Source organism: Eretmochelys imbricata, chromosome 2, assembly GCF_965152235.1.
Source record: "Eretmochelys imbricata isolate rEreImb1 chromosome 2, rEreImb1.hap1, whole genome shotgun sequence".
In the NCBI taxonomy this organism is placed as follows: Eukaryota; Metazoa; Chordata; order Testudines; family Cheloniidae; genus Eretmochelys; species Eretmochelys imbricata.
The window spans coordinates 142,813,661-142,840,492 of NC_135573.1; the positions used below are offsets into that span (position 1 = coordinate 142,813,661).

At 42.3% G+C, this 26,832-nt stretch overlaps 1 protein-coding gene across 1 annotated transcript in view; it reads left to right on the forward strand.

Moving 5' to 3' along the window:
- SEMA5A (semaphorin 5A) overlaps positions 1-26,832 on the forward strand; it is a 460,689-nt gene that overhangs the window by 98,402 nt on the left and 335,455 nt on the right. The window contains exon 3 of the mRNA XM_077809175.1: positions 4,452-4,497. Coding sequence (XP_077665301.1) covers positions 4,452-4,497 — 46 coding nt within the window. The remainder of the gene's footprint in view (positions 1-4,451; positions 4,498-26,832) is intronic.

Genomic DNA, 26,832 nt, shown 5'->3' on the forward strand with positions numbered 1-26,832 from the left:
TCATGACTAGTGTGATTTTGAAGTACCCTGATGTTAAATCTCTTCTGCATTCCTTTTAGTTGTTTACTGTGTTGTGGTGCAAGCCACATGTTCATGATTGATCTGACCAGACGATGATCTGTTTAGCAGTCATCCATATCTCTTGTAACTTGTATACTATGGACATCAGTACGATCACAGGCTCTGACGATGACATAGTCAAGATACCTGTGTCAGGAACTTGGGTGGTTCCAAGTGGTCTTATATTTCTCCCTCTGTCTAAAGATGGCATTTGTGATAGGCAAATCATGCTCCACACATTTGCTGAGGAGGAGAATGCCATTAGACGTGACATTTCCTGCCCCTTCTTTTCCAGTGGTGCCCCTTCAGAGTTCGGTGTGTCACCCAACTCTTGCATTGAAGTCACCCATGAGGATAACCTTGACTTGCTTTTCTGTGGTAGTCAGGACTGCATCAAGAGTACAGTAAAACTGCTCCTTTTTGTCTTCCATCATCATCAAGTGTGGGAGCATACACACTGATGACCGTTGCATACTCATTGTTAACAAACGTAAGACAAAAAGTCATGAGACATTCATTAATACCCATAGGGAGTTCTAAAAGCTGGCTAGCAATCTTGTTCTTGATGGCAAAACTAACACTAACGCCTCTCTTCGATGACTTTCCTTTCCAAAATATGGTATAGCCACCTCCATCTTCTTTCACTTGGCCTTCATCTGCCTGACTGGTCTCATTTAGGGCAGCAATATTAGTATAATATCTTGCAAATTCGCTAGCTGTTATGGCAGTTCTTCTTTCAGGACAGTTACTGCTTGGGGAACCCATGAGAGTGCAAACATTCCAACTGGCGAACTTCATTTCTTTGCTTTGTATGTTCCGACTGTAGGCAGAGTGATCCCCCTGGACATGGCCATCAGGCCGGGGTGTGCGAGAGAAAGCCTATGTTTAAGGCATCTTTTCTAGCCCCTCCCCCATTCAGGGTGAGCAGAGGTAATCCTGAAAAGGACTGCTCAGTCATGGGCGCAGCTACGGAATTGCGCTTTTGCGATTTCTGTCTCAAAATTCCAAATGCAAGACGACCAACACATGGCCGCTGCCTGCATGCAGATTTGTGACTAGGGACTCCAGATATCACTGCTCCTGTCCCCCACACCACTCATCCATCACCTCAGAACTTTGTTAGTAGGAGATGTTAACACCCTTGGCAGAGGTCTATGTGTGAAATATTTTAACATGGGGAGGCGGTGCACTGGCAGCAACCTCTCAAAACTTGAAAGGAAGGAGCCCTGGACTTGGTGGCAAGGACGTCCATGACAACCGGAGGTCTCTGTACTGTTGCCCTCACCTGCCTTCACAGCTGCAGAGAACTGACAGGTCCTCAAACACACCTGTTCCACTGTTGGGGTCTTGAAGTTTGGACCGGACTTCATTTGGAACCTCACTTCAGAACTGTTTGCCAAGAGTGACCGTCCCAGGACTATAAGACTCCGGACAACATAGTTCTGAGGGTCATTGGGATACACAAGCCTCTCCACCACAACAAGGTAACAGTTCAAGGAGACGACACCTGACCTAAAGAATGATAATGTGACAATTTTAAAGAAAGCGGACAAGTCAATGGGGAATTACCGAGGCATTGTCCTCCTCTCCATTGCTAGGAAGATCCTCACTCGCATCCTTTTGAACTGTCTCCTCCCTCTTGCAGAAGACATCCTTCCGGAATCCCAATGTGGTTTCAGACCATGTTGGGACATCCACTGACATGATTTTTGTTTCTCAACAGATCCAAGAGAAATGTAGAGAACAACACCAGCCATTGTTTATGGCATTTATTGACCTAACTAAGTCCTTTGATTCCATCAATCATGAAGTCTTATGGAAGTTGCTGTCTAGGCTCGGTTGTTCATTGAAGTTCATTTGCATTCTCAGGCTACTTCATAATGGGATGACTGCCACCATCCAGTTCACCGTCTGTACTGGTGTTAAGTAGTGCTGTGTTATTGCCCCAACCCTTTTCAGTGGTGAAAACGTTGGTAGCCAGCTCTCCCAGACAGCCAATCTAGATGTGGAGATCAAACATAGGATCTATTGTGCCAGCTCATCCTTCAGAAAGTTGCTTCATCACGTCTTCATTGACGGAGATCTGCGGATGTAAACTAAGATCCCGGTCTATAATGCAGTAGTCATCCCCACTCTTCTTTGTGTGTGCAAGACATGGGTGACATACTGAAGCCATTTTAAGTGTCCGGAGTGATACCAACAACACTGCCGCAGGAAGATTCTCCATATCAGATGGGAAGACCATCGCACCAATGCCACCATTCTCTCTTCAGCTAATATCATCAGTGTTGAGGCGAAGATTATGAAACATCAACTTTGCGGGGCTGGTCATTGTGTGCGGATGACTGATACTCATCTTTTGAAGCAAGTCCTCTCTTCTCAACTTAGTCATGGTAAGAGGACTTGCGGGGGACAGAGGAAATGCTAGAGGACACCCTGAAAGTATCTTAAGATGGAGGCCATGAATTGGGAAGAGCTGCTGGCAATAGACTGCAATGGCGTTGCATCATACATCAAGCCTCAGCCCGTTTTGAAGAGAATGTCCTTGCTCAAGAAGCTGAGAAATGGCAGAGGAGGAAGGGAAAGCGTATAGTGTCCCAGCCAGCAGTTGTGCTCTCTCCAAGCAACCACCTCTCATATAGGTGGAAAAACCTGTAGAGCCCGGATTGAATTCTCAGCCATTTTTACTCTCATCAGTGACTCTTATCAGTGACTCATGAGTTACTCTCATCCCCTGTCAGACGTCATCCTTGTATTGAGGGATAGCTGACGATGATGACAATTTTCAAAAGACCCTAAGTAGGTTATGCACCTAATTCTTATTGATTTCAATAGGAGTTAGGCACCTAACCTGCTTAGGCACCTTTTAAAATCCCACTAGTGTCTATCTGTATCTTTAGGTATCTAAATACCTTTTGAAAATCTGGCCCTTTAGCCACTTAATGGCCATGAGAAGAGCCTTAACTAAGGGCCTGCAGACTTGCTTCTTTTGGAGAATAGTCCGTGGAGAAACTTTTCACCTGGTACCAACTTTTGCACTAGGGAATAGAGAAAAAGTAGACCAAAACAGGGGAGCTATATTGAGAGAGAGGGGGAAAAGGAAAGAAAGAGAAGAAAATGGGGAGGGATCTGGAAGAGATAGAGGAAAAGAGAAGGTGATGGGAATGACCGAGAGAGGGAGAAGGGGGAGAAAGCAGAGAGACTGAGAACTAGAGACTTCACATAAAGGTAGAGAAAGAGAGGAAAGAAGTAGAGGATAGTGGGTGAAAATGTAAAGCAAAAGTAGATGAAAAAGGAGGGAGACAGAGAAGGATTAGGCAAAAAACAATCAGAAACAGGGAAATGCAGCAATGGGAAATGGCAGAGTCCTGGTGCAGAACTGTCACAAATAGGGGAATTTGTTATTACCCACCCAAAGGGATAGGAACTACTGAGCTAGATATACGTGAAGGGTGTAGCATTATTTGGTTCGTTCAGGGATGGGGAATTATTTAATTCTGCATCTTTCTAACTAGGAGTTGTAGAATTAAGATATTAGGGTGTGGGTAATAGCATGGAGTGGCTTGCAGTTCGGGAGTTACGACGTTTCAACTTACGATGCAATTTTCAGGAACTAATTGTGCCATAAGTCTGAGGACTGCCTGTATTTCATTTATGCTACAAAACGTAGTCTTTGTACAAGCGCATGCTGGAAATTTTCAAGCTCTGTATTCAGTCATACAAATTCATGTGCTTGAGAACTCTATCTCATATTTTCTAGTGATTTCACACACAGTGACTTATAGCCATGTCTTTATCTTGTTCCATTCCCGATTCCCATCAAATTCAGTTGGAGCTTTAGGTGGTAACACATGGCAAGGTAAAGCTGTTAGCTTTTACTAAACAATAGATAAATGGGAAGTGCTTTAGCAACTCAGTAAATAAAATAAAAGGGTAGCTCTGAGGCACACATATTTGCTCTTGTTTAATTTCATAAGGAGTTGACTGAGTTTATAATGTTTTCATTATAAATATTATTGTAGGTTAAAAGCATAGTGTGAAAATATTTTTTTAAATGAAAATTTCAGTCCTGATATAGGTGGTCACAACTGCACTGACTTCAAAAATGTGATGTCTGTTTGTCATAGGACTTCAATTCACCTGGATTTGTGAATACTCAGCAGCTTTGAAAAAAACAGGCTATAGGTGCCCAAAATTAGAAGTAAATTTTGAAATGTCCCTTAATATTTAGCCTAAAGACTTTCTCTGAGTCAGTGGCAGAGCTCAGAATAGAAGCCAAGAACCTTGAATGCCAGGCCCTGTTCTAACCACATACCTTTTTAGTAAATTATTGCTTTACTGCTATTTAAAGCACTAGTAAAAAATTTCTTTCTTTTTCTTTTTCACCCTAGAAATTACCTCTTCAGGTTACATCTTGAGGATCTATCTCTAATCCAGGTATGTGCAATATATTTTTCTGTCTGTCTCAATTAGTTCCTGGTTTTGATTTGATGAAAAAGATGTTTCAAAGCTGTTAATCAAGATATTCAGATGCTTCACAGGTACAGCAGACTGAATGGCTATTTTTGTCATCTTTGTTGCCCCTCATTATGTAAATCACATTACTCATTTTAATCCAGATTAGCCTTTGTCCTGGGCCATACAGTCCTGCTCTTATCTCACTATCAAGTGTGATTTTAGTGAGAGTTAATATTTACAAAATGGAGGATGGGGAGAGAAATGGTTGCCGTACTGCAGAAGTGGTCTGACTTGCAACTGAGCACCCTGCTATGGTTTTGTTGTGAAACTCTCTTAAGAATCCATTATCCCTGTTTGAAAAGCATCTGTCCTTTCTTTGTAATTGTAAATGAAGGAGTGTACTCACATTTGCTAAGGAACAGCAAACATCAAGGGAAAAACAAGGGTTGTGATACAAACAAATACAAACTAATCTGCTTGCCTTATTTAATACAGCTAATTGCTTTTCAAAGTTATTAGAGCTTGAAATCCAAGTCTTCAGGCTTCAAGAAAAGATTAGAAAAAAACTCAGATTAATTAATTTCCCCCCTGAACTTTGTAAGGACATAGGAAGTGTCCACATTCAGAATTTGTAATGTATCTGAGCCTTATATTCACACTGGCCTCTGAATCTCTTTACTTTTTACAGCAGAACTGCAGTATTCTTTCCATGCACACACTGCCAACGCAAAAGCATTTGTCATCCTTTTTGAGTTCTTGGCTCTAAAAATTGTTTTACTGAATTTGATTTAAATTGGCTGATGTGTTACGATACGGAAATACAAAATGTGTGCCTGATGTTCATAAGCTTTTCGAGTGATCCTGGACCCAGTTTCAAGCATATCTGGGCTACTTTATGTTTTCACTTTGAAATCACATTATTGTAAATCCCAATAGTTAAAAAATCATGAGATTATCTGTCTTAAAAATAATATATATATATAATTTCTGGGTTTTATGCTTCATATTTTCAAGCTTCTCTCCACAATCATAAGAGCTAGAAACTTCAAAAAGAACCCTGAGACTCACATAATCAAATGAGTACAGGAACAGGGGGTTAAAGAAAAATACCAAATATCACAAGATTTGTGATAAAATCACAAGACTTGGCAACACTAATTAATCAATCATACTGAAACTCAGTGCAGTTCTCTTATGATTTTATTGAAGTTTCATAATTGTCACAAAAATCTTCATCAGCTTTCATGTTGAGTGTTCTTCTTGGCTTCTGTCTTAGCTAGCTGGGCACTATGTTGTGCCACTGTTGATGTCATCGATGACATCATGAGGATGTCTGCCATCAATATTGCAGCCAACAGACTGAGCAGTTCCTAGAATCTTCTTAATAGTTCCAGAGAGCTCCTGGGTGGCAGGCAGGGGGAGCCCACAAAAATCAAAATCAACGAATGAAACTCTAAGTGACTGAACATTTTGAAACTTTACATAATGGCAGAAATATTTTTCTCCTAACCTGTCAATTTTACATCTTTGCTTTCACACAGTTGTTGTTGTTATAATAATGACACAAAAACTTCAATCTAATTTTCTTTCCTGCTTTGATCACTTTGGTTACTTTACAAGAACCAGCCTTCGTAAGAACATGCATCTGGTTTACAGCTAATAATCTACATTTTCACATCTGGAAGAGGGTATGTTCAGTAATATCTAGCAGTAAGAAGTCTGCAATGTAGCACACTAAGAACACAAAGGGGATGGAGACGATCCAGCCCAGAGATCTATTGTTAATTATTTTGGAAAATTTCTCAAGATCTATCTTTATGTTGTCTCTTTTCTGAGGGAAGAGGAAAATAGCTGAATCTTCCTCACTCACAGGAGATACTACAGGCATCAGAACAGAGATGAATATTCCAATTCACCACCTGTTTCATCAGTTTCTGAACAGATTGTTATAGCTTTGTTTATTTTGTGAGAATTGGCTCAAAGTTTTTGTTTGTTTTTCAGCCTAAACTAACTTGTCAATTTATTTTGACCTACTAATTGGAAGTGTTTATCTAAGAATCTGGTAAAGAGTAGAGAGTGCTGAGATTTAGATCTTGATCCTTAAGGCTAATGCACATGAATAACTTTGTGCACATGCCTGAGTACTCCCAAAAGCTTCAGTGGGACTACACATGTACTTTGCTTTGCAGGACTGGGCCCTTAGGTAGGGCCACACATTGTTATCACAAATGTCCAGAGTTTCAGACTAAGGGCAGGTCTACACTTAAAACCCTACAACAGCACTTCAGTGAAGATGCTACTATGCTGATGGGAGAGCTTCTTCCATCGGGGTAGTTAATCTACCTCTGTGAAAGGCAGTAGCTACATCAGCAGGAGAAGCCCTCCCATTGACATAGCTCTGTGTATACCAGGGGTTAGTTTGGACAACTGTGTTGCTCGAGGATGTGGATTTTTCACACCCCTGAGCAATGTAATTATACCAATGTAAGTTTGTAGTGTAGACCTGGCCTAAGTTTAAAGAAATGATAATAGCCATTTAGCAACAGCAAGATAACAGCTGGAATTCTTGGATTTAAATTTGTCTTTAAACTTATAAAATAGAAATTTTATCATTACAAAGTGCCATTTTATAGTAACAATAATTATTTTTAAAATCATTAATACAATAAAATATCTACACCCTGTTTCATGCAATTGCCTAATAAATTTGCAAAGGATACATTCACATTTATTGGTTAAAAAGAAATATTATGTATTGATTAGAGAGGAAATCTTTATATAGGGTGCATTCTATTTATTATCCTTCATTAAAAACTCCATTTGAAATGTAAATCTCCACCGAGGAAATGAAAAGCAGGTTAACATTTATCAAAAAGGTAGCACTTCCATTAGAGCAGAGAGCCCTAACATCTTGGAAAAGTGATCGTTAGAATTAGATTGCTGACACATTGAAACTGCCATCTAATGTCAGGGTTCTGTGCTCTCCTTTAGAGGAAAGTCCTATTGTTTGGGTTAGCAACTTTACTATGAAAATGTCTATAGTGAACCAGAAAGCTTATGTTCAAATAGATTTGTTCGTCTCTAAGGTGCCACAAGTACTCCTTTTCTTTTTGTGGATACAGACTAACACGGCTGCTACTCTGAAACCTAGCATTTGACATGTCTCAGCAGTTCTCTTTGTGAAGGGGATAAAGAGGAGTTAAAAAGGCTGAAAGCCCTTTAATCTCCTGCCAGGGAAGCATATAAGTAAAATAAGTTCAAAGCTGACTCTTGGAACAATGACTGTATGGTGATTATGGATTAGGAAAAAAAGCCTTACAAGGCACTAGTTGTAGGATGGTATTTCACTCCTCAGAACAGGACATAACATTTATAGGCCTCATTATTATAAAGGTTACTTATACTGTACCCTTTTAAAAACAATTTTTTAACCCTTGTGGAATTTTGTCCTTAAAGGTAAAAACTTTTGGCAAAAGAAATCTACTGGACATCATCTCTCTCTCTCTCCTGTGTATATATACTGACTGTATATATAGCTATCTAGGCAGCACTAAGTCAGTCTACTGGGTATTTTTCACATATTTTTGAAAAGTTGTAAATCCACATAACTGTGCAAGTAATAATAGGTGTCAGAAGTCAACAGGGGATGTTAGTAAGAAATGTCTTGACTATATAACATTTTTTTTCAAGAGAGTTCATTTTAAAAATAAATGAATATGGTGCCTCTCTTGAGCTCATAGATCTGTGGGTGTTCTGCAAATGAACACAGAGTAAGTTGATGGTGAAGTCATAAAGATGTTCTCCTTTAAGCAGTTGTGAGACTGAACAGAGGGCACAAACATTTGTAGCCATTATCAACATTTCTGTTGGATCTATTGAAAGTGAAATACAGTAAATGGCTTGTAAAATTTTACGATGTTTGTGACATGTAGATGTATTAAAAATATATGACCTATAAAGCCCTAAATGGCTCAAGATCTACCTACCTGAGAAATTGCCTTTCTCATCCATTTGGTACTGGCCTTATGGCAGGGTGTTATCCTTGAACGACCCTCAGTTTTGAAATCCACTCCCTCTAATCTGAAATACCCCAGATTTGCTGACCACAAGGCCTGTCTATTCAGGGTTGCCAGTTCTCACTATTTTATCATGAGTGTCATGATATTTTTATTAAGGTCACACCTCCTAGAGTTATGTGCGCTGAATAGTTCAGTGTTCATTTTTTTAAAAGTAAGGTTTTAACCCTCATGATGGTTTGGAAACATGACCCAAGAGTACCCTAAAGTGTACCCTCAAAAGCAAGGCAAATAAAAAGTACTAATTTTTTTTAAACCTCATTGTGTTAAAAACAATGTCATGATTTTGGAGGCCTGAATCAAGATTTTAGAATGCTTGGATTGATGATGCTGGCATTTTGAGAGGCAGAGACCAGACTGGGCCAATATCTGTGGGAAAGGATGTTGTGTGGGAGAGGAACTGCTTTAGAGGCTGACTGTTATTGTTGTGGACTGCTGCTGGGTTTTGTTTTGACTGACTGTATTTTTAAACTTTGGCAGAAGCTCTTAGAACATAGGAAAAGTTCTTTTTTGAATGGGTTGATAATAAAAATATTAATTAATGCTTACAGCTTAGATTAAATAGTGAAGTTTATTGGATATAAGTATTTTTGGGGTGTACACCTGAAGCTTTTACACAGTATTAACCTAGGCAGAAATCCCATTGAAATTAAGGTCTTCAGGACTGGAGCCTTCATTTTTGCAAGTAAATGTGCGCCTGTATAGCTTGAAATAGTTGACAAATAGAAGATATGCCTTTTGGAAAAATTCTTATAGAGAATGTCATTCTTTAAGGTATAGTGTTTTCTTTAAATGGAATTAAATGTTTATGAAAGATGCCAGAGACCTGATGCAGGAGAAAGTACCCTCCGTGAGAAAAGTTTTGGAAAATACCTGCTACTTGTTGCACTCTGAAGACATAGTATTTGCTCTTTAGACATATTTTTATGAACCTGAGGGTGTTTATCACTGGTACGGGTGATTTGGCATAAACCAGAGAGGGTGGGAATCCATTAAACACCAAGAACTAACTCCAGCCCTCCTTTCAGTTTTGTGACAGAATTTTAACAAAGGCTTCCCAAGGGCCCTTTCCAGCATATCACTATTTTCCAGCATATCAGCACTGCTGACCAGGCCGCTAAAAGGCTGGTTGATTGTGCAGAAGGGCCAAGGCAAGCTCCCTGCCTGCTGTGGCTCTGCACAGCTCCTGGAAGCAGTGGCATGTCCCCCCTCTGGCTCCTACATGTAGGGGCATCCAGGGGGCTCCGCACTTTGCCCCTGCCCCAAGTGCCAGCTCTGCAGCTCCCATTGGCCAGGAAATGGGGCCAATGGGAGCTGCGGGGGCAGCGCCTTGGCCGCATCTCTGCATAGGAGCCAGAGGGGGGACATGCCGCTGCTTCTGGAAGCTGCTTGAGGTAAGCGCCACCCGGAGCCAGCACCCCTGCTCCCCTCTCGTGCCCCAAACCCCTACCCCAGCTCTGATCCCCCTCCCTCCCTCGAACCCCTCGATCCCAGTCCGGAGTACCCTCCTGCACCCCAAACTACTCATCACTAGCCAGAGCCCTCACCCCCCAATCTCTGCACCCCAACCCTGTTCCCCAGCCTGGAGCCCCCTCCCACACCCTGAACCCCTCATTTCTGGCCTCACCCTGGAACCCGTACTCCCAGTCCACGGCCCGTACATCCTTCCACACCCCAAGCCCCTGCCTCAGCCTGGAGTCCCCTCCTGCACCCCAAATTCCTCATCCCTGGCCCCACCCCAGAGCCCGCATCCCTAGCCAGAGCCCTCACCCCCTCTTGCATCCCAACCCACTGCCTCTGCCTGCAGCCCCCTCCTGCACCCTGAACTCCTCATTTCTGGCCCTACCCTGGAGCCCACAGCCCCACCTGGAGCCCTCACTCCCTCCTGCACCCCAACACCTGAGCCAGCCCAGTGAAAATGAGTGAGTGAGTGAGTGAGGGTGGGGAGAGCGAGTGGCGGGGGGGGGGGAATGGAGTGAGTGGGGGTGGGGCCTCGGAGAAGGGGTGGGGCAGGGCCTCAGAGGAGGGGTGGAGCAAAGGTGTTCGGTTTTGTGACAGTAGAAAGTTGGCAACCCTGATCAGTATGATGAAAGAATATGGGGAGAACTCCGTGATGAGACCTTGGAGATTGTTTGTCTCCCTGAGCCTTCCTTCTGTATAGCTTTCCACAGACACTGTTCCTTTTCCTCCCACCCCTTTTTGAATCCTTAGAGTCAGAGTTTGTAACTATCTTCCTGTTATGAACATAAGGATGGACATACTGCCTCAGATCAATGGTCCATCTAGCCCAGTATCCTGTCTTCTGACAGCAGCTTGTGCCAGATGTTTCCGAGGGAGTGAATGAATAAACAGAACAGGGCAATCATCGAGTAACCAGTCTCCTGTCGTCCAGTCACAGCTTCTTGCAGTTGGAGGTTTAAGGACATCCAGAGCATGAGATTGCGTCCCTGACCTTAGCTAATAGCCATTGATAGACCTGTTCTCCATGAACTTATCTATTTTTTTTTAATTTAGTTACACTTTTGGCCTTCATAAGATCCCTTGACAGTGAGTTCCACAGGTTGACTGTGCACTGTGTGAAGAGGTACTTCCTTATGTTTGTTTAAAACCTTCTGCCTACTAATTTCATTGAATAACCCCTGGTTCTTGTGTTGTTTGAAGGGGTAAATAACACTTCCTTATTTACTTTCTGCACATCATTCATGATTTTATAGCCCTCTATCATGTCACCATAGTTGTCTCTTTTCTAAGATGAACATTCCCAGTCTTTTTAATCTCTTTTCATATGGAGGCTGTTCCATACCCCTAATCATTTTTGTTGCCCTTCTCTGTACTTTTTCCAATTCTAATATATCTTTTTTGATGCAAAGAATTAATTTAGCTTTTCTGCAACAGCCTCGTCTTCCTTGAGTGCTCTTTTAACACCTCAATCATCCGGTGGCCCCACTGATTGTTTGGCAGGCTTCCTGCTTCTCATGTATTAAGAAAAATGTTTGCTTTCGTTTTTGTGTCTTTTGCTGGTTGGTCTTCAAATTCTTTTTTGGCCTTCCTGATTATATTTTTATCCTTGACTTTCCAGAGTTTCTACTCTTTTCTATTTTCCTCAATAGGATTTGACTTCCAAATTGTTGTTGCCTCAACAATGTATTACATATAAACTAAGAAATACAATCCTAAAGCAATTATTCTATCCAGAAATTTCAAAATCAGTTTTACTTCTATTCTGGGGATCACAAAAACCTTCATTTATACTGATGTTATACTGAATTTACCCTTTTACATTTTAAACATTTTTCAGTTACTATATGTACCAACTAATTTCAGTAGGAATTCAGAAATAAAAATAGGGAAATTGCTCTTTAATAATTTCATCTCCTTGATTTGTCAAGTTGCCAACTAAATAAAATACCTTGATGATGATTCTTTGTCACTCAATTATTTTTTCTTGTGTGTGTTACTTAGTTGGTGTCTGTACTTATGGGTGTCTGTGATCACAGATAAAATACATGCAAGGAATCTGCTGATTTATCATTCTGCCTGGCTTACCTAGTCACAGCATGATTCTTGACATCCCATCTCAAGACTTTGGGTTTGAAAACTACTTTAGGGTCCCCAATTTAAACTCCAGTCCAACTGGGACAAATGTTATGGTCGTCTTATCTCTGAAATCTACTCAAGGAGAGTACCTCTCTGTGCTTTCCTTTGCAGAAGGGAATGTCAGCCACCTATGCAGTTACACTCACCTCTGCATTGTACCCCACACTGCTCCCTTCATGAGGTCAGGAATCTATGAATGAGGAGGAGATAAGCAGGAGGAGGGCTGGGATAGGTGGGCTTCACAAGATCTTCCCCAAACACTAGTGAATCCTCAAATCTGGTAATGATGTTTGTGGCTGCCCTGAGCTATCTGTGCCCCCTTCACAAAGTAATCACCACCATCCCCTTTTTGGGAGTCCCGGGGGAGATGGAGCAAGGAAAGCTCTGGCAGCATAGCTACACTACAGCTGCATTCCCAAGGAGAAGGGTTTGGGTACTGAGCAATGGATGATAGAGCGGGAGCAAAGACATGGGATCTCTGCTCCTTTAATGGAGAGCAGTAAGTCTTAAGGTTAACCCCCTTGCTTCTTCCACGGGGTGGGTCTGAAGAGAGGTTAAAACAAAGCAAAACCCTCTGTATAATATCTGGTTTCAGAGTAACAGCCGTGTTAGTCTGTATTCGCAAAAAGAAAAGGAGTACTTGTGGCACCTTAGAGACTAACCAATTTATTTGAGCATGAGCTTTCGTGAGCTACAGCTCACTTCATCAGATGCATACCGTGGAAACTGCAGCAGACTTTATATATACACAGAGAATATGAAACAATAAGTCTGCTGCAGTTTCCTCGGTATGCATCTGATGAAGTGAGCTGTAGCTCACGAAAGCTTATGCTCAAATAAATTGGTTAGTCTCTAAGGTGCCACAAGTACTCCTTTTCTTTTTGTATAATATCTGTAATCACAGTGCCTCTTTGTCAGTTCTGTACGTAGAATTTCTCTTTACAGATGTAATGTTTGCTTGTACATGAGGTGAAAAACTAATTAAACTGGAGGTAACTGGAATGTTAGAGATGAATTCAAAAGGTTTTGTTTTGCTTGTTATAACAAAAATATTTGTTCATCGAACAAAACTTGTGAGCAAAATTCATAATTTCATTGAAGCCAGAGTGGAGTTTCACCATGAATGAATCTGATCATAAGTGAATGTAGCTCAGGGCTAGCTAAACCTTATCCAAATGGCCACATTATCCCACAGGATACACCTAATTTACATAAAATATACTATCTTGAAGCTATCCTAGTATTTTTTTTCAAGTATGGCCTGTGGAAACTAAATCCCACCATGCAATGCTCCTTGTCTACTGAAGATGAAGTGTTATATGCTGAGACCTGTAGTTTCCACAGACTGCACCCACATATTGATATAGAGAGTGGCTATTACTGTAAAACACTATTCGTCACATTTGGCTTATGTCCTGCATTTTGGCTCAGTGCATCCTATGGGTGCCCAAAGTGAAAGTTATACCTTGTACAAAAAGATTTTGACACATGGTACTGGAGAGTATTTTCAGTGAGAATGTCTGAGTTGATGTGCAGCCCCCCTTGTGAAATATTACTCTGTACAGTCTACAGACTAGAAGGACAGTTTTATTGATGGATTTTCCCCCACTTGTTATTCATTTACACTTGGCTTCTAGGTAATCTGGAAGCTGAAATTCATCACTTAAATTTGAAAAGAGAGTAACTGTGAAACCAAAGAATATTGATAAACTGGCAGGGCTCTGCTGCTGCCTTGGTTTATCTGTTGGTGTCAGCATTTTGTGAGGGAGGTGAGAAGAAAAATAAAGCAGGGCATTGTTCGTCATTTATTCACTCAATCTGTCATAGATTTGTGCCAGTACTGAAATATAAACACAAGTAGATTTCTAAACAGATGAGTCTGAACACATCCATTTATCCAAGAGAAGTTTAGCGTTTTTTAATTCCTGTCTCACATTGTCAACTTGTATTTGCTGTTGGTGTACATAAATTTTCCATTCTTGTTCTGGCAATGCAGAAGATAAAATAGGTTCTGAAATTTTTCATTTCACCTACAGTAACGTTTAGTTTTTCTTTTTTTTTTTTTTAATGTAAAATACTTGTACTTATGGTCCAAGATAAAGTGGACGTCAAGGTCACCTGGACATACCAGGTTTAGTTTAGTGACAAACTTAGAAGAAAGCAAAATCAGTATGCGCATACATTTTACAGTATACACACAAAAAGGGCCTGATTGATTTTACAGAGATGTAACTCAATTGACTTCACTGGATTTATTTTTGATTTACACTTGTGTAAATGAGGGTCATCCAGCCGCATACTATTGCATACAACATAAATAAATGTGTCTGAGGCCAATTTTCAAACTGCCTGTATCTTTTTTTTTTTTTTTACAGAACGTAGCACTAATGCTTACATCTTCACTGAGTTGTGTGATACTGATGTGGCTGTGGTATAGCAGCAATGATCAGCAGACATTAATTTTTTTTTTAAATAAGTTTTGGCAAGAGCGCTGCTCTTCTCCAATTACCCAGAAGACTTGTTTTAAAAAAAAAAATAACAAATAGCTTATTTTCCCTGCTTCTGCAACAGAGCCACATTGTTTGGGAGCAAGGCAGTACTTGTTCGGGCACTTGGGCCATCCTTTGAGAAGTGGGCTCTTTGTTCAAAAAGTGTAATAGGGAAGATAGTGAGAAAAGAGCAGAAAATATTAACGTCTAGGCGGAAAGCAGGTCCCCTGCTCACTTAACACAATATGCATGTGTGGAGTAGTTACTACAGCAGTAGCTTATGCGCTTGTGCCGCTCAGTGCTTATGCCCCCAACGTGTGACTATTAATGAACCTTTTACAGACACTGACATGGAGCTATACTGTACATGCTTGCTTGCGATTTTTTTCCGGGCACTGATCCTATTCCATACATCCTGCTGACCATGTCTAAAAAAGATCATCGCAGGGATCACAAAGGCCTTTATTTTCCAATCTTGTACAGATTCATTCAACAACTCTAGTAGATGAATTAATATTTACACTTTCAGATGCTTCCAATCCTAGAAGATTAATTCAACAGATGCTTCTACAGGTATTGGACAAGCCCTGTCCAGAACTGTAGTTTTGACCAGAGTTGGGCATAAGTGCTGGAACTCGGGCTGCGGGGGGTGCTGCAGCACCTCCTGACTTGAAGTGCTTTCCATTATATACAAGTTTACAGTTTGGTTCCGTGGCTCTCAGCATCCCCACAATAAACATGTTCCAGCACCCTTAGAGATAGGAAGCCAGACCTTGATCTATACTAGTGATGGTGAGCCAAAGGTCTTCGGAGTTTAATTCAGACATCCTTATCCAGATCTTTTGAGGACATTCTTCCTCCACTTTTCCCCCACCACTCCTTCTTGTTTTGAGGAGGCTTCTGCCTCTCCTCCAGTGTTGACATCAGCTTTTGGAGCAAATCATTTTACCCATCCGTAATGGTAATACAATATGATGAGATACTGTCAGGTGCTCTAAATCATGTCAAAATGTGAAACTCATTTTGTTTCTTAAAATTGAAAACCTATATGTGATTTAAAATGTCATATATTGAATGTATGAATGAGTTTCCTATAATAAATCATTCAACAACAACTATGTTTTAGGAATTATTTGTAGGCAGACAAGGTGAAAACATTTTATTTAAATAATGAAAGGAGAGGTCACAATGTATCAAAAGCATCTCATTATTTCTTGTTGAGTTCTGCTTCATATCTGGGATTATTTGAGTTGCACAGGGATTCAATATAGTGAATAAATACTGCATAATATTAGAGAAATAGCTGCCCTTGAAAAGCAGATAGTGCAAAATGTTGCATTCCTCTCAGATGGGGTGGCTTACTATGAACAGATAACACCAGTGCTCTGCATACCTGTTTGTGTCTGGGTACAATCAGAATATTAATTATGATCTTCATAATGCTGTAGGGCCCTCCTTGTGTGTTTCGTTGTAGCTGAGATCTGCTGTGTTGCTCTTGTTGCCCATGCCTGAGTTCCTGCTTTATAGTACCTGTGGCCAAGCATTCTTAGTTTTGTGCCCTCACTTTCAAACCTGCCCCATGTGACAGTCTGCCTAAAATGGACTTTGGTAATGTTCAGGGCACAGTGGAAGGCATTTTTATTTAATCAGGTTTTTAACTAGTTTAGAAATGTCACCAGTCACTATCAGAGCAAGAATGTCCCATTATAAGATCAGGGTGTGGATTATTTTTGAGTCATGTGTTAGGTGGATTCCAAAATTTATCTATTTTTTTTTCTTTAAGTATTGCATAGCACCCAGATACTAGAGTACAGCCATTTTATAAATGTATAAATATACTAATAATTTCTACTCAGGAACTGACATGATTAATACCTGAGAATGCATGGTTAAACGTGAAAGCTAATAATGTTTGAAAAACACAAGAAATACTGTGCATGTGAAAAAATGCATGTACATACACGTATATCTTCCATACTCATTTTACAACTATTATAGTCTTCTAAAATTGCATTTATTTAGGTCATATGGTGTATGCTTTCCCTTCAGAGTTAAAATTCCACTGATTTGTATGTTACTGTTGGAGGAATTCTGTGCGAAAAATTTTAAAATTCTGCATTTTTATTTGTCAAAATAACATAACGTAATCACACCAGTTTCAATTATTTTGGTAATTTATTTCAAAATACTGTCAGCAAATATGTCTGTAACAATACAGACAACAACAAAAAATTCACTCAGAAGTAGAGAATACCATAGGACAACCCAGTTCCTGTTTCTCTGCTATGCTTTTGTGCGGCGTCTCAGTCTGGGTGTGTCACATGTGCCAGCTGGACATATCTTGGGGTAAAACTCTGCCTCTCCATCTGAGACACCCATACCTCCTACCCACAGGAGCCCAGCTGTGGGGCACTCCGCCCAGCCCAGACACCTGAATCTCCTATCCCCCAGAGCCAAGGCATCCAGAGAGAGAAACAGCCTGATGTTGGGTCCTGGGCTTTTATGAAGTTTCCTGCATGCCACCTCCTTCCTTCAGGACTTGCTGGGAACCACACCTGCTAAGAACCCTCCAGTTCACCCTCCCTCTCCCCGTGGCAGTGTCCTGTGCTTGAGAGCTGGGCTCTGCTGGGTCCAGCTGCCCCTAGTGGTGGCCAGAAACTCCGCAGCACCAATTCTAAAGGGGAAATTAAATTCTGCGCAGAACAGTAATGCTGCACAAATTCTGCATTGTGCAGTGGTGCAGAATTCCCCCAGGAGTAATACATGCACTTTTCATGGAGAATAAACCTATGTAATTTCTCAAATTCAAGAAATTGGAAATATATGGGATTTAAAAAAAAAGTTAAACCGTATTAATTTTTGCCATTGTATTTTGCTAATATTTGAGCAACATAAAGCATAACATGCTGCAGACTTTTATAGTGACAAGAATGAGTTTAACATTTGTATTTAGTTGTTTATAGAAGAGCCACCATACTGAGACATAAAGAGACTGAAGGCTATGTAGCCACTAGTATGCATTCTAATACAAGGCTTCTCAGTTGACTCACCGTATGTTGATTGTGGTCCGTCACAGGATTAATTCTAGACCTACATTTATTTGCTGTACATGAGATTTGCTGGTTTCAGCACAAGCGTCCTGATTCCACAATTCTGGATCATCATGAGATGCTTCCTTTTGGTCCTGGGAAATGATTTATTGTGTGCTATAAATCTAAAGAATCATTCTAATACTTTATTGCCTGTCAGCTATGTTGTTCTATGAGTTAAAATAAGGAACAAAACACAAAAATTAGAAATCCTAGGTCATTATGGAAACCCTGGAACTCTCAAATGTACAGTGTCTATAACGTGATCTGTTCTCATCCTTTGATAACAAAGATATTTAGGGTAATTCACCTTGAAATTAACCATAGAAGTAATCTTTCCATACAAAGGCCTGGTCTACACTACGAGTTTATGTCTAATTTAGCAGCGTTAAATCAAATTAATCCTGCTCCTGTCCACACAAGGAAGCCATTTTTGTCGACAAAAAGGGCTCTTAAAATTGATTTCTGTACTCCTCACCGACGAGGGGATTAGTGCTGAAATCAACATCGCTGTTTCGAATTAGGATTAGTGTTGAAGCAATTCGACGGTATTGGCCTCCAGGAGCTATCCCACAGTGCACCATTGTGATCGCTCTGGACAGCACTCTGAACTTGGATTCACTGGGCAGGTGTACAGGAAAAGCCCTGGGAACTTTTGAATCTCATTTCCTATTTGGCCAGGCGAGCTCATCAGCATAGGAGATCATGCAGAGCTCATCAGTACAGGTAACCATGTAGTCCCAGAATCGAAAAAAGAGCTCCAGCATGGACCGAACAGGAGGTACTGGATCTGATCGCTGTATGGGGAGATGAATCTGTGCTATCAGAACTACGTTCCAAAAGAGGAAATGCCAAACATTTCAAAAAATCTGCAAGGCCATGATGGACAGAGGCTTCAGCAGGGATGCAACACAGTGCCACATGACACTTAAGGAGCTCAGACAAGCATACCAGAAAACCAAAGAATCAAATGGATGCTCTAGGACAGAGACCCAGACATGCCGCTTCTACGCTGAGCTGCATGCAATTCTAGGGGGGCCGCCACCACTACCCCACCCCTGTCTGAGGACTCCGATGATGTGGTACTCTCCACCATGCCTGAGGATTTTGCGAACAGGGAAGATGAGGAGGAGGAGGACAAGCTTGAGGAGACACACAGCACACCATTCTCCCCGACAGCCAGGATCTTTTTATCACCCTGACTGAAATAGCCTCCCAACCCAACCAAGCTGGAGAAGGGACCTCTGGTGAGTGTACCTTTTTAAATATAATACATGTTTTAAAAGCAAGCGTTTTTTAATAATTAATTTGCCCTGAGGACTTGGGATGCATTCGTGGCCAATACAGCTACTGGAAAAGTCTGTTAACGTGTCTGGGGATGGAGCAGAAATCCTCCAGGGACATCTCCTTGAAGCTCTCCTGGAGGTACTCTAAAAGCCTTTGCAGAAGGTTTCTGGGGAGAGCAGCCTTATTCTGTCCTCCATGGTAGGACACTTTATCATGCCATGCTAGTAGCAAGTAATCTGGTATCACTGCATGACCAAGCCTAGCAGCATATGGTCCCGGTGTTTGCTGGCATTCAAGCAACATCCGTTCTTTATCTCTCTGGGTCATCATCAGGAGAGTGATATCATTCATGGTAACCTGGTTGAAATATGGGAGTTTAATCAAGGGGACATTCCATTCAGAGGTGGCTGTTCCTACTGGGCTGTTTGCCTGTGGCTGAAAAGAAATCCTCCCCACAGTTAGCGAAGCGGTTGCGGAGGGGGCGGAGGGGTCATTGGTGCTGAGCTATTCGCATTTGGCTAACAGTGATCTTCTCTGATACCAGCCACACGGTGGGGGGATTCATAGATTCATAGATACTAAGGTCAGAAGGGACCAGTATGATCATCTAGTCTGACCTCCTGCACAATGCAGGCCACAGAATCTCACCCACCCAGTCCTGCGATAAACCTCCCACCTATGTCTGAGCCATTGAAGTCCTCAAATCATGGTTTAAAGACTTCAAAGTGCAGAGAAGGGGTAAAGCGATCATCCCAAAGAATTGGAGGGGGGGGCGGTTAGTTTAGATTCTGCTGCTGCACGTTAACATGAAAACCGCAGCACTAAATGGCCAACTCAACGGGCTTTGCTTGGTATGGGAAAGGAGGCCACTGCTCTTATGAAGGTTGCAGAAGCCGAAAGACTGTGGCTTACCATGGCCGCCTGCAAGCCAAATTCTGTTGCCTGGCACTGCGTGTGTGATCTCTAACAGCAAAGCCACAAGCACTCAATATAAGATGCAAAATGCGATCTTGTACCAAAATCACATGTGCCATGTAATGTGAATAGTGTTCACCATGAAAGAGTATAGCCATTGATCTGTAAAGTGTATCTTTTTCAATACTTCACTCCCCTTTTTTTCCTCCTGCAGCTGCAAATGTTTCAAGCCTCCCTCCTCCGTCCCAAAGGCTATCTCAGATAAGGCAGCGAAAAAACACACATGCGATTAAATGTTCTCTGAGCTCATGCAGTCATCCGGCACTGACAGAGCTCAGCAGAATGTGTGGAGGGACACAGTAGCACAGTACAGGAAAGCGACCAATGAACTTGAGGACAGGAGGGACGATCGAGATGAGAGGTGGCGGCAGGAAGATCAGAGGAGGCAGGATGCAACGCTGGGGCTACTGTGGGATCAAATGGACATGCTCCGGCGTCTGGTGGAGGTTCATGAATGGCAGCAGGATCACAGACTGCCACTGCAGCCCCTGTTTAACTGCCCTCACTGCTCCCCAAGTTCCATAGCTTCCTCACCCAGACGCCCAAGAACGCGGGGCGGGGGTGGGGGGGAGATTCCGGACACCCAACCACTCCACCCCAGTGAACAGCCCAATCAACAGAAGGCTGTCATTCAACAAGTTTTGAAGTGACCTTTTCCTTCCCTCCTTCTCTCCTCCCACATGCCACCTGGGCTACCTTGTGAGTTATCTCCCTATTTTTATAATCAATTAATAAAGAATACATGGTTTTTAAACGATAGTGAAAAACCCGCCCCCTTGGTTGACTCTAATTCCCTGTAAACCACCTGCCCTCCCCCCTTCGATCACAGCTTGCTTGCAAAGGAAATAAAGCTGTGATCGAAGGGGGGAGGGCAGGTGGTTTACAGGGAATTAGAGTCAACCAAGGGGGCGGGTTTTCATCAAGGAGAAACAAACAGAAGTGTCACACGGTACCCTGGCCAGTCATGAAACTCGTTTTCAAAGCTTCTCTGATGCGCAGCGCTTCCTTCTGTGCTCTTCCAATCGCCCTGGTGTCTGGCTCCGCGTATTCAGCGGCCAGGTGATTTGCCTCGACTTCCCACCCTGCCATAAATGTCTCCCCCCTTACTCTCACAGAGATTGTGGAGCACAGCGCAAGCAGCAATAACAATGGGAATATTGGTTTCACTGAGGTCTGAGTGAGTCAGTAAACTGTGCCAGCGACCCTTTAAACATCCAAATGCACACTCTACCACCATTCTGCCCTTGCTCAGCCTATAGTTGAACAGCTCCTTACTACTGTCCAGGGTGCCTGTGTACGGCTTTATGAGCCAGGGAATTAAGGGTAGGCTGGGTCCCCAAGGATAACTATAGGCATTTCAACATCCCCAACAGTTATTTTCTGGTCTGGGAAGTAAATCCCTTCCTGCAGCCGTTTAAACAGACCAGAGTTCCTGAAGACGCGAGCGTCATGAACCCTTCCCGGCCATCCCACGTTGATATTGGTGAAATGTCCCTTGTGATCCACCACTGTTTGCAGCACCATTGAAAAGTACCCCTTGCTGTTTATGTACTGGCTGCCCTGGTGGTCTGGTCCCAAGATAGGGATATGCGTTCCTTCTACAGCCCCACCACAGTTAGGGAATCCCATTGCAGCAAAGCCATCTAGTATGACCTGCACATTTCCCGGAGTCACTACCTTTGATAGCAGCAGCAGCTCAATGATTGCATTGGCTACTTGCATCACACCAACCCCCACAGTAGATTTGCTCACTCCAAATTGATTACCGACTGACCGGTAGCTGTCTGGCGTTGCAAGCTTCCACAGGGCTATTGCCACTCGCTTCTCAACTGTGAGGGCTGCTCTCATCTTGGTATTCTTGTGTTTCAGGGCAGGGGAAAGCAAGTCACAAAATTCCATGAAAAGTGCCCTTACTCATGAGAAAGTTTCAGAGCCACTGGGAATCATCCCAAACATGCAACACTATGCGGTCCCACCAGTCTGTGCTTGTTTCCCGGGCCCAGAATCGGCGTTCCACGGCATGAGCCTGCCCCATTAACACCATGATCTCCAAATTGCCAGGGACCGCGGTTTTAGAGAAATCTGTGTCCATGTCCTCATCACTCTCGTCACCGCGCTGCCATCGCCTCCTTGCCTGGTTTTTCAGGTTCTGGTTCTGCATAAACTGCACGATAATGCACGAGCTGTTTACTATGGTCATAACTGCTGCAGTGAGCTGAATGGGCTCCATGCTTGCTGTCTATGGTGTCTGTTCGGGCAATCCAAGGAAAAGGGTGTGAAATGATTGTCTGCCATTGCTTTCACGGAGGGATGGTTGACTGACGATATTTATCCATAACCACCCACGACAAATTTTTGGCCCCATCAGGCATTGGGAGCTCAGCCCAGAATTCCAATGGGCAGCGGGGACTGCGGGAACTGTGGGATAGCTACCCACAGTGCACTGCTTGGAATGTCGATACTTGCCACTGTACTGTGGATGCACACCGCCGAATTAATGTGCTTAGTATAGACACATGCACTTGACTTTATACAATCTGTTCCCAAAAATTGACTTCTGTAAAATTGGAGTAATTTTGTCGTGTAGACAAGGGTAAAGAGGCATGCCCTCCTTGGAGAGGGAAAGGTTTAGCAATTTTATCTAGGATTGGTAAAATGTGGATATTTACACCTGAATTTGTGGATAATTTTATTATGATGATCATGAGGAAAAAAAAGTGATGAAAGCACTTCTTGGTCTTGTAACTGTAATTTCTTTCTTGGAGATCACAATTACCTTGGAAATAAATAGAAGCACCATCAGTTCAGCATTTATTTAAAATAATTGAGTGGCTTAGATACTAAGGTCTCTATATTCAAGGACATATAAAGGATCTGCATATGAAAGAGGTTTTTTTTTTAATCAACTGAATTGGCAAAATTTAAGGATTCAGTACTTATATAATATATCCCAGGATAAGCAGCATTAGGTGAATTAATTCCAGTAATGTTGTGTAAGTGGGGCAGAGTGAAACGAAATCAGTTAATTACTAATGAAAATAATGTAGCTGTTGCAATGAGTATTTTCATACTGTAAATGTTACATGCAATATTTTACATTATAAATTAAATTGGAGGCCCAAGATAACTTTTTTCAGGATTTTTAAATCATGTTAAAGAGATGTTGATTTGTTAATAAATGTTTTTCACTGAGAAAAGTGCAAACTTTATTTTTCAAACAGATTCTGCTTAATTGAATGTAATTATACATTCATTGTGTTCAATTCCTCTGTAATGCCTTTGAATAATGATTCTGTTAAAGCTAACTGCACCCCTTTGAAACTGCAACTTCAGCCTGTCTCTCTTTTGTGACTGAATTTTATTGCTTGAGATTTATTAAGGTCAGTGGTGAATCCACATTTAAAAAGAAAAAAAAATAAAATAAGAGGAGGACTATGTGAGAATGCATTAGTCCTGCAGCCACATTGTGAAAGAGATCAAGAAGAGGGCAAAAACCTCAAAGAGACACTTTTCCGTTGTGCCATCTTCTCCATTGTACTCAATAGGATATACTCCTGTGTCTGCAGCAGTGATGGTACCTTCCTTTCTTCATACAGCACTGAGCATACTACTAGTGTTCAATAATTATTTATTATTCGTAAAGACCAAAAATGTGCTCAGTGTTGTATAAAATGAATGCAGCCTATGCTCGGTAATGTTTGCAATCTAATCAGCAAAAATGGCCACACTCTCCTTGTCTTTCTCTCTCTCTCTCTCTCTCATATATATATTCAGTCTCATCAACTCTCATGTTTTTTCTTAAAGCCCCAGCTCCTAGAATCATAGAAGAAACATAGAAGATTAGGGTTGGAAGAGACCTCAGAAGGTCATCTAGTCCAACCCCCACCCCCATCTAGTCCAACCCCAACCACATCTAGTCCTAGTGTCATGGGATAACCCGAGAATCCCCGCTTCCATTTTTTATTATTTAAAAGACTTTCTAGCCTAATGGTTGCAGACAAAATCAAGAAGAGATGCCCCAGTTGTACCCCTAAAGGCTCAAAAACCAGAAAGAAAATAAAAAAGAAACCAAAATTAGGGCTGTCAAGCAATTAAAAAAATTAATCGCAATTAATCACACTATTAAACAATAATAGAATACCATTTATTTAAATATTTTTGATGTTTTCTACATTTTCAAATATATTGATTTCAATTACAACACAAAATACAAAGTGTACAGTGCTCACTTTATATTTATTTTTGATTGAAAGTATTTGCACTGTAAAAAAAACAAAAGAAATAGTATTTTTCAACTCACCTAATACACCTCTACCCCGATATAATGCGACCTAATATAAGGCGGGTTCACATACAACACGGTAAAGCTCCAACATGCTGCTGGAGTTAAGGGGCTGGGCCGGGGCTGAAGGGTTGGATAAGGGGCAGAGGGTCTCCGGGGCGGTCAGGAGCCACCCCACTCCCTCTTTCTGGGAGGCAGGAGCTGTGGGGGGGCACTTTTGGGGGCCCCCCAGTTCCAGAGTGGCCCAGGGGATTAGCAGGGGGGAGGGCGGGGAGCAGCCCACTCCACTTCCATCGCCCCAGCCTCAGCCGTGTTGGTCGGGGGAGGGGGCTTGGGGGAAGGGATCCCCACCACACTCATCGGCAGCGGTGGAAGCAGAGCAGCTCAGCCCCAGCCCGCTCCACTCCTCCAGCTCCCAGCCGCGGCGCTCCGCTTTCTACCGCTGCCGGTGAGTTCCTGTTAGGGGGTAGGGGGTGTGGATAGGTGTCAGAGCAGATAGGGGACAGGGAGCAGGGGGTTTGGGTAGGGGGTGGGGTACTGGGGTTGATTAGGAACGGGGGTCTCTGGAGGGGGCGGTCAGGGAACAAGGAACAGCGGGGGGCCAAAGCAAGTTCGATATAACGTGGTCTCACCTATAACGTGGTGAGATTTTTTGTCTCCCGAGGACCACGTTATATCGGGGTAGAGGTGTACAAGTACTATAGTGCAATCTCTTTATCATGAAAGTTGAACTTACAAATGTAGAATTATGTACCAAAAAACCTGCATTCAAAAATAAAATAATGTAAAATATTAGAGCCTGCAACTCCACTCAGCCCTACTTCTTGTTCAGCCAATTGCTCAGACAAACAAGTTTCTTTACATTTGCAGAAGATAATGCTGCTCTCTTCCTGTTTACAATGTCACCTGAAAGTGAGAACAGGTATTCATATGGCACTGTTGTAACTAGCATTGCAAGCTATTTATGTGCCAGATGCGCTACGGATCCATACGTCCTTTCATGTTTCAACCACCATTCCAGGGGACATGCTTCTATTCTGATGATGACTCCTGCTTGATAACAATCGAGTGTGGTCCGACACATGTTCATTTTCATTACCTGGGTCCGATGCCACCAGCAGAAGGTTGATTTTCTTTTTTGGTGGTTCGGGTTCTGTAGTTTCTGCATCAGAGTGTTGTCTTTTAAGACTTCTGAAAGTGTGCTCCACACCTTGTCCTTCTCAGATTTTGGAAGGTTTCAGAGTAAGAGCCGTGTTAGTCTGTATTTGCAAAAAGAAAAGGAGTACCTGTGGCACCTTAGAGACTAACCAATTTATTTGAGCATAAGCTTTCGTGAGCTACAGCTCACTTCATCGGATGCATACTGTGGAAAGTTTAGAAGATCTTATTATATACACACAAAGCATGAAAAAAATACCTCCTCCCACCTCACTCTCCTGCTGGTAATAGCTTATCTAAAGTGATCACTCTCCTTACAATGTGTATGATAATCAAGTTTGGCCATTCCCAGCACAAATCCAGGTTTTCTCACCCCCCCCGCACACACAAACTCACTCTCCTGCTGGTAATAGGGTATCCAAAGTGACCACTCTCCTTACATTGTGTATGATAATCAAGGTGGGCCATTTCCAGCACAAATCCAGGGTTTAACAAGACTGTCTGAGGGGAGGGTTAGGAAAAAACAAGGGGAAATAGGCTACCTTGCATAATGACTAAACCACTCCCAGTCTCTATTCAAGCCTAAGTTAATTGTATCCAATTTGCAAATGAATTCCAATTCAGCAGTTTCTCGCTAGAGTCTGAAGTTTTTGAAGTTTTGAAGTTTTTTTGTTGTAAAATAGCGACTTTCATGTCTGTAATCGCGTGACCAGAGAGATTGAAGTGTTCTCCGACTGGTTTATGAATGTTATAATTCTTGACGTCTGATTTGTGTCCATTTACTCTTTTGCGTAGAGACTGTCCAGTTTGACCAATGTACATGGCAGAGGGGCATTGCTGGCACATGATGGCATATATCACATTGGTGGATGTGCAGGTGAACGAGCCTCTGATAGTGTGGCTGATGTTATTAGGCCCTGTGATGGTGTCCCCTGAATAGATATGTGGACACAGTTGGCAACGGGCTTTGATGCAAGGATAGGTTCCTGGGTTAGTGGTTCTGTTGTGTGGTATGTGGTTGCTGGTGAGTATTTGCTTCAGGTTGGGGGACTGTCTATAGGCAAGGACTGGCCTGTCTCCCAAGATTTGTGAGAGTGTTGGGTCATCCTTCAGGATAGGTTGTAGATCCTTAATAATGCGTTGGAGGGGTTTTAGTTGGGGGCTGAAGGTGACGGCTAGTGGCGTTCAGCAATGGTTCCCTCAACTCACCCAGCAATATTTTTAACCTATCCAACTATACTCTCAGCCCAGCAGAAGCAGCTGTCCTATCTCGGGGCCTCTCCTTCTGCCCCTCCACACCCACGAACATGATACAGTTCTGTGGTGACCTGGAATCCTATTTTCGACGTCTCCAACTCAAG